Source organism: Salminus brasiliensis, chromosome 1, assembly GCF_030463535.1.
Source record: "Salminus brasiliensis chromosome 1, fSalBra1.hap2, whole genome shotgun sequence".
NCBI classification, from domain to species: domain Eukaryota; kingdom Metazoa; phylum Chordata; class Actinopteri; order Characiformes; family Bryconidae; genus Salminus; species Salminus brasiliensis.
The window spans coordinates 63,039,873-63,048,938 of record NC_132878.1 but is presented as its reverse complement, the minus strand read 5'-3'; the positions used below and the strand labels follow the sequence as shown (position 1 = coordinate 63,048,938).

General features: G+C 38.0%; 1 protein-coding gene across 1 annotated transcript; it reads left to right on the top strand.

The window, feature by feature from the left end:
* Positions 1-297: 297 nt before the first annotated feature.
* On the top strand, positions 298-8,156 carry slc35f6 (solute carrier family 35 member F6). The gene is made up of 6 exons (XM_072656382.1): positions 298-451; positions 3,721-3,793; positions 4,046-4,217; positions 4,850-5,062; positions 5,183-5,293; positions 6,761-8,156. Exons 1-6 carry the CDS (start codon positions 375-377, stop codon positions 7,237-7,239), a joined length of 1,125 nt encoding a protein of 374 aa, XP_072512483.1. The 5' UTR covers positions 298-374; the 3' UTR covers positions 7,240-8,156.
* Positions 8,157-9,066: the final 910 nt, after the last annotated feature.

Below are 9,066 nucleotides of genomic sequence, written 5' to 3'. Positions count from 1 at the left end.
CGTGAGCGTAGGACACTAGATAGGGCTCTCACTCCGACGCTTAGCTCAAGCTGTAGCTGTGTTGTAGTGTTCTAACGGGTATGTTTGGAGAACACGCGTATTCTAACTAGAACACACACGTCATCGAACACGCTTCAGAACACAGAAGGGGTTCGGAGTGCGTTCTAAGAACTGGAGCGCGCAAAATCTGCAAACTGTCGAACGATTAGTCGAACGCGGCCGCGTTCCAGTCCGATGACGAGTCAGCTGATCGCTGCGTCATGTGACGGCTACTCCAATCAGGTTGGATCAGGGAAGAGGGCGAAAACAAGCCAGGAACAAAAAGGGCAGCGGTTGCAGCAGCTCATGTTTGTGCTGACCGCTCTGCAGTCACCATGGCCTGGACGAAGTACCAGCTCTTTCTGGCCGGCTTAATGCTCATCACAGGCTCTCTCAACACACTCTCGGCAAAGTAAGTGAAGTACTGAAGCTGGACACAGGCTGTCGTTGATCTGTACGCACCTGTTTTGGCGGCACTCTCCGACTTCGTGTGATGTTTTCTTCAGTGTTTCTGACTTGTAACACTACGCTCAGTTTACTCAGTTTGCTTCAGTTTTCTGTAGTGTAATTTTAAAAGATTTCTCATGACATTCCTAATGATCTATTTACTAATAGAAATGTTTAGTATATTCTCGAGGAACATGATTGTTTCTCTGCTTGTTTTTGATATTGTAGTCACTTATTACATTACTGTCTCATCTGAGCATCGCCTCATACTGTAAAAAGTTTGTTTTGGATCATAGCATTCCTAAAAAGATATATTTATATATATATATATATATATATATATATATATATATATATATGTGTATGTGTGTATATATATATATATATATATATATATATATATATATATATATATATATGTATGTGTATATGTATGTGTATATATGTGTATATGTATATATATGTGTATGTATGTATGTATGTATGTATATATATATATATATATATATATATGTATGTATATGTGTGTGTATATATATAATCTTGTCCTCCATGTGAGGAACTTTGACTAAAGCAAGTTACTTTCAGATCTTCACTGATAACAGCAGCTACTGATCACACAAGTGCTCTTAAATCTTGGGTTTTCTTACTCGTGCAGTTGCGTGTCATGATTTGCAGAATCAATGTAGAAGCTGCTGACAGTGCAGTGTGGTCTTCTTTGACTACGTCGCTCTTGTGACTCTTGTGACCATGACGTGTGTGCAGCCATCCCACTCCTATAACTGCTGAATTAGATTTGATTCCTCACTGCTCCTTGGTTTCCTGTGTGTTTCTGGGAGGCCTAGAGCATGAACAAGTCTGATCAGCGGAGCGAGAGGTAACACTATCTCTGAAACATGCTGTTGTGCAGCAGACCTTAGTGGACACGTTACCTGATGCTGTACTCTTATGAGATAACAGTGGTCCATGTAATACTGTGAATAGCTTTTGATTTGGCAAGTATAGCAGATCGTGTTTGTAATGTAATATCTATCCACCTTGGAAACACAGAGAAGTACGATGGTGTGCCGTCTTGTTCATTTAGTGACCAGGAGGAAGAGGGGGCTGATGAGTCTCCTAGAGTTGAAGTGAAAGTACTCTACATAAAGGGGCTTACAGAGTAGTTTCTTTTTACATGTTTCAGATAAAAAACTGCTTGATAGAACTTCTGGAAACAGAGGAACAGATGGAGATTTGAGTCAGAGTACTCAAGTATTACTTGTTTTGATGTTTAGAATAAACATGGAAAATTCAGGAATAAAATCGTACTTCTCTGAAATGCCTGAAACAGCACTGCCGGTACTGAAACCACATGTCAATCATGCCTGTTCAAATACCTGACTCTGACTGGTATGCAAGACAGCATAATGTGATAGGTCACACATTAACCTAATCAACCCCTGAGTGCTCATTCAAAGAAAAAAGAAAGAACAGAGATGATCAATCCCTTTGTGCACTCGCCAGCTGTAGTTAAGTGCGTGGTGAAGAGTTGCATGAGAATCAGTCTCTTTCTCACTGATCTAAAATACATCTTAATGATCAAACAGTCTGTCATGTAATTGTTCTTTGCTCTGCAGGCACTGTGTGCCTGTGAATTGCAAATGTTGATTTTGCTTTTAAAAAAGTTGGGAAAACCTTAGTTGTATTCTATACAAAGTTATTTCATTAAATACTGTGAATGGATGCTTCCCTTCAGTAAACTGTAACTTCTGAGAAAAGTAGTAGATTCCCATTCATTGCCCATTCATTGAGTTTAAGATACACTTCTTTAATGAAAATCTAAATTATTTGGGTAAAATCTGCTTTCTCAAATGTGTCATTGGTACTGGTAAATTTGGGAGTTTAATGTATACTTACTGTAGTAATGTATACTAGGGCTGGGCGATATGGTAAAAATACTGGGCGATATGGCATGTAATTAGAGTAAATACATCAGTAGCAACAGATTTGATTTCTCCCATACTGAAAACAGTGATTTTGATTCAATATCTGTTGCTCTTCATTTAACTAAACCAGTCTAATTACACTGTCTGTAATGAAACTTGATCACAGTTGATCAGTGTTTTTTAAGAACTAACAATATTCTTAATATGCTTAGAAAAGCATATTGTGTGTCACAATAACAACATGTATTAAAATATTGTCATATTGCCCAAGTCTAAGGTATACTATTATTAGGGTATGTAATAATACTAAGTACCAATGGTTTCTATTCATGGTTTCACACATTGTGTTAGTTATGCTCGCTTTCAAATGAAGCTTGCAGTTGGTCGGTGTTCTAGAAGTACTGACGAGGGCTGTGATGCTCCATTATTGTGATGTAATTTATCCTGATGAAGATCAGCATCATCATCATCATCATCATCATATGGCCCAGTTCACACTACTATCTTTCACAGTGTAGGGTTCTCACAACAGCAGATATTTTGAAGATATTTTGAAGTGTAGTGGTTTCACAGCGGTTGATACAAAGCAGTACTGTGGCAGATCTTTAAAACTATTGATCAGCAAGGTTGATTGTTTTTTCAGGATATTGATTAAATCTAGTTTTAGGCTAAATTGCAATGTTTGTGGAAAACCACCATTGGAAATGGAATTATAGTAGTTCGGAAAACTGGCTCCAAGTGTTTAAAGAAATGAAAACTGAAAAATATTAATAATATATTAATATTATATAATAATAAAATTAATATTAATAATAATAAAAAAGTCTTTCTTTAATTCAATCTTATTTTTTATCAACGATAAACTTTTCATTCAAAGTATTCAGAAGTTGTCGTTCCAAAGGAGTATTGAACTTTTAATCTCTAGACATTGTTGCTGCATGAATGGCATTCTTCTTATCCTGCTTGTGTCTGTTACTTTATATTTGCTGAACTGGACTTTAGACCCTCTGGTCCAGGTTTTGAGATGTTCCTCATTAGGACTTTAGTTGTTTTCTTTACGTGAGTGTGCTGATTACTATAGTACACAGATAGGAACAGTTGGGGACGTCTTCTGATTCTGAGTAATGAATGTCTAAAGGCAAGCACTTAAACAAAACCCTTAGGCCTTACTGGTTATGGCTTGAGTGAGCTAACAATATTATACAGCAATAATTTTGCTATTTGCTTATTGTTTACTGTAGAGACAGTTAGAGATCTGAATTGAAACAATACTGGATCCTCTGTAAATAATGTGCTCTTTATCCTATAGATGGGCTGATCTATTTTCTGCCGCCGGTTGCCATGACACCACTGAACGGAACTTCTCCCACCCGTTTCTCCAGGTAGTTTTGCTTTTTGGATGTTCTGTCTCTCCTCTCCTGCACGCCTTTACACTGCTGAGCTTGACGTTTCAAAATCTGTCAAAATGAACATTGCTGACTCATCGTAGTCTCTTCTCTCTTGTCTGTTCCTGTTTTTTTTTTGTTTTTTTTTTTGCTCACATTCTGTTGCTTTTCTTGCACACATACTCAGATTTCCTGTCTGTTCCTATTGTCCACTGTCTCCATTCACTCTCTCTTTCTCTCTTCCTCCAGGCTGTGTGTATGTTTTTGGGTGAACTGAGCTGCCTGGCTGTTTTCCACATCCTCCTCTGTTATGACCGTCGCAGACCTGAGCCCACCATGGAGCCAGGCCAGAGTTTCAACCCCCTCCTCTTTCTTCCTCCTGCACTCTGTGACATGACCGGAACCTCCATCATGTATGTTGGTAAGTAGAAGCCTTCTTGCCAACCATCTAATAGCAGTTCTGTGAGTCATGTGTTGTCATGTGTCATCTGTCTGAAAAATTTGCTTTAATCAGTTCTTTCTGTTCTCGTGATTTTCTTTTTCTTAACTAATTTTTGTGTGATCACATTGGCAGAATCTTAAAAGCATTTTACCTGTATTAACAGTCTGATAACAGTCTGTTTACCAAGTAGCTGTAGCGTTCTGCTGAAGAGCTGGTGCTGATTATCACAAATTGTTGCTTTGCTTTATGCTTTGCTTTTTGAGGGGGGGGGGGGGGTGTCATGGTAAGTACAGCTAATGCTAATGGCAGTAACAGCTACAGTTATGCTGAAATGTCATTTATTAGGGGTAAAAAATTTACGAGTTAAAAATTACTTACAGGATCCACAGGACACCTTCAGAGGTCTTGTGGAGTCCATGGCTTGAATGGTCAGATGTTACTAATGTTCTGAGTGATCAGTGTATGCTGTTGCTGCAGGGAGATATAATCACAGTTACAATAATAACACTATCATGTTTTTTTGGTGTTCTGCTGGAAAAAAAGAAACAAGAAAGTTCTCCTGGATTTCTCACCCGATGTGTTGCTTTGTCTGTCTGTCTTTCTCTAATTAGCGCTAAACATGACCAGTGCCTCCAGTTTCCAGATGTTGAGAGGTGCTGTGATCATCTTTACTGGGCTCTTGTCTGTGGCCTTCTTGGGACGCCGACTGTTAGTCAGCCAGTGGCTTGGGATTGCAATTACAATCATTGGTCTGGTGGTGGTTGGTCTAGCTGATTTTACCTCCGGGAATAAAGATGAACACAAACTCAGCGAGGTTATCACAGGTAACTAACACTAAACCTCTGAATCCATTTATGGAGAGATGGAGGTTATAAAAATCTTCAAACTTTTTAAATGTAAAGATTTTGTTTGTTTTTATTGATGTCCAAGTCTTTGACCCGCAGGAGACCTTTTGATCATCATGGCTCAGATCATCGTGTCTGTACAGATGGTACTGGAGGAAAAGTTTGTTTACAAGCACAACGTCCATCCTTTGAAAGCAGTGGGCACTGAGGGTAAATATCTTTGTTACTAAAGCTATTGAATACTTTTATTAAACTTTACTGTAACCTTCAAGTGTAATGTATAAGTACTGATTTCTTGGTCAAATATACAGTCTGGGTAATAAGTATTTAGACAGTGACACAACAGATAATTTATTGTGTTTACCACGTCCACCATTGAAATGCAATAACAATATGGCCATTTACAAATTAGACATTTTTACATGGTATCCTCATTGTCACAGACTCAATCCTTATTGGTCAAACTGACAGAATTATAAATATAAGAAGTATTTTAAAACTTGGATGCAAATGCTGTGCAGTCAATTTATGCCTAAAATCTGGAAACCATGGGTGTTACCAAATGTTGAGCTTTCCCCTCTTGAGATGCTTTGCCAGCTCTTTGCTGCAGCTGCCTTTAGTTGCTGCTTGTTTGTGTGCCTTCAGTTTAGTTTTCAGTTGATGAGAAGCTGCTCAATTGAGGTCAGTTTACTGGCTTTGGTTCTTGCGTGTCTTCTGCGATCGGTTTTTATCAATTTGTACTGTGAAATGCTGTCCTGTCAGTTTTGCAGCATCTGACTAAACTTGAGCAGAAAGTAGATCAGAAACTAGATCACCAGTTGCCCAGTTCTATTGGCAGTCATATATGCCAATGTCATATCACATTGCTTGTATCATGTTTGACAGATGATGCAGTATGCTTCAGCTCATGAGTCCTCCTATTCTCAATACTCTTTTTCACATCGTTCTTGGTTTCATCTTTCCAGAGAATCAAATTCAAATTTGTATAGTGAATCTTGTTCCAGATCTGGGCAGGTTTTTTTGGTCCAGTCTGGCCTTTCTTATTTTTGTTTTTATTTTTTTTGTGACCAGTAGTGTGCATCTTGAAGTACAACCTGTGTATGTACATTTAATAATGCTCCTTTTGATTGTAGACTTCAACAATGATATGCCTTATTCCTAAGTGTTCTTTATTTGAATAGGTGGTGTGATATATTTTCCCCACCAAGGAAAAAAAATCTACAATCATATGCTTTAGTTGTCTTCATTGGTCTTCCAGGCCTTTTGGTGATTCTGATTCCATTCTTTTTAGGAATGTACCAAATTGTGTACCTATCGTTTCTACTATCTTGCTGTGTTTTGTCTAATGGTGGCCTACCTCACTTGCATCATCCCATTTAAGAGCTAACAAATGCAATTTGAGCTTATGCAAATGGAGGGACTTTTTTTTAAAAACAATGGCTACAATTCCTGAACAGAATCCTGCAATATTGTTGTTTAAATGCCTTGAATTAAAGTAGAAAGTCTACACTTCATTCACATCTTGATTCACTTAATTTAGCAAAATTACAAACATTGTCTCACTGTCAAAATACATCTGGACCCAACTGAATAGAATTTTGAATTTCCATCCCAATTTTAACAGCTCAGTGACCATAAAATGTCTTGATGGCCGTTTTCCTCCCCTTTGTTTCCCAGGGTTTTTCGGTTTTGTCATCCTCTCACTTCTGCTCATCCCGATGTTCTACATCCCAGCGGGCAACTTCGGCAACAACCCACGGCAGGTTTTGGAAGATGCGCTGGATGCTTTCTGCCAGATCGGCCACAAACCGCTCATTTTGGTGGCTCTGCTGGGCAACACAGTAAGCATTGCTTTCTTTAATTTCGCTGGCATCAGCGTCACCAAAGAGATCAGCGCCACCACACGCATGGTGCTGGACAGTCTGCGTACACTGGTCATTTGGGTGGTAAGTCTGGCACTGCGCTGGGAGCAGTTCCATGTTCTGCAGATTCTGGGCTTCGTTATATTGCTTACGGGCACTGCGCTCTACAATGGACTTCACAAGCCCTTGATGGCCAAGCTGCCCTGCTGGGCCGGAGCGCACAGCGCAGAGATGGGAGACTCTGCTGAGAGAGAGCGACTGCTGGGTGGAGGCAGACCAGAAGAGGAGAGCTAATGATGAATGTTAAACAGAACTGACAGCACAGCTGGACTCTGAACTTTGTGTCGTGTGTTTTCAGTTATCTTGCCTGGATACTTTGCATCAGTTCTTTGTTCTCTGTTTAGTTGAGCTAAACTGAAGTGACTGGATGTGTGTGGACTTTGGGTACATCCAGCAAACCCTTTTGACCTATTTGTTGGTCTAATTAATTTTCTCCTTTTCACAAATCTTTAGTTTCTTTCAAATCAGTTGCCTAGTGCCAACAGAGGAAATGAGGGTTGATTTTTGGTATCTATGACTTGAGTATACTACACTATTTCTCATAATACCATATAGTCAACTGGGCATGCTTTCCAGCTGTTTTAAAAAAGGGATTAGAACTAGTAGAGTTTTGTGTTTTTAAATATTTTAATTGTTTTATTATGAATGAATTCTTATTTTTAAATGACAAGCATTTACTGTGCTAATGCTGTCTGGTCATGATGTTTTTTTTTTTTTTTTAAATACACACTGTTGTCCGATTATGTGCAGCTCTCTAGAAAATGTTTGTCCTTTTTTATCTTTTTTTTTTTTGCACGTTTTTAATTAATTGCCACCATAATTATTATTTTATAATAATTATTATTTTTAACACACATTAATTCTAACACATTAATTCTTCTTTTAACACACATTGCATTGTTATGGATGGTTCTACATGTATCCATCTGTTTTAACACTGTAATGTTGTCTATATTGGACATAAAATGAAAAATGAAGGAGGATCAGTTGTTCATTATCAAAATCCCCTCTTCATGAACAAGCAAGAACGCCAATGTCTGAGCTCAATCATATGAATTGGTGTCCATGTGTTTGGTGCTGTTGAATGAATGGGAATTTCATAATAATCTGATGACTTTCTGTCTCTGATCTAATTAAATGTTCTCTCACATTTTTACTTGTGTACTTGTCTGCTTGTGGGAGACTGGAGAATGTTCTGAAAGGTAAAGGGGAGATGGCAGCATTAAAAAAAAATCTTTAAAATGAATGCCATGGTATTCGAACAGTTGGGTAGAATAAATGTATAACAACTATTTCCAAACACAAATCATTTCAGCAAGTCATTTTAGATTTTTAACTGTCGTTCTGCAGTTTCACCAGCAGACCTTTCCAATATCTGGTGTCTCTTAGGGGCCCTCTAGGCTTTGTTCTTGATTAGCTGTCTGCCATCCTCAGACTCAGCCACAGACAGCACTGCAACCTAATCTACTGCCTCAGAGAGTTGTTTATGTAGGCCTGTCAGTGTCGTAAACACTGAGCTTCTGAGGAGCAGGGTACCAGAAAATTCCACATTGGTTGTTTTATTTATTTATTTTTTGTTCTTGTTTTGAAAAAATATATAAAAAATATTGCAGTGCTGTTATTATTGTTGAGCTAACTGGAAAAACTGTTAAGCCACAGTGCATTTCAAAATGACTGACTGTTCTTATTGGCTATATGTGGTATCTATACATTCATTTGAGTTTAAAGACCAGAATACACCAATACACCCCCTAATTTGTAGAATATCCCAGTAGTGGCAATTGCTTTTAGAGTTACTTACCGGTAGACTTACCGAGTGAACTACCACATAGTTACTGGAACTTGTTAATGGAATTGATTGAAGCTGCGTTTTTGTTTTTGTTTTTGTTTGTTTTTAAACAAAAATATATAAAAAGCCAATAAATGTGTTTTCTGTCTGGTTCACGTCTACAATACTGTCAGCTGCGTTATGTAGCTTCAACAATACCTTATTTGAACCTTTTTTATAGAAAACATACATTAAATAAATTTGATAGGTTTAAATCACATACATTAAAATGT

Excerpts from the sequence above, each read along its gene's own strand:
- slc35f6 (XM_072656382.1), top strand. The coding sequence starts at position 375 with ATGGCCTGGACGAAGTACCAGCTCTTTCTGGCCGGCTTAATGCTCATC. Across the intron at positions 4,218-4,849 it reads AACCTCCATCATGTATGTTG|CGCTAAACATGACCAGTGCC; the intron begins GTAAGTAGAAGC and ends TTCTCTAATTAG. Across the intron at positions 5,294-6,760 it reads GAAAGCAGTGGGCACTGAGG|GGTTTTTCGGTTTTGTCATC; the intron begins GTAAATATCTTT and ends TTTGTTTCCCAG.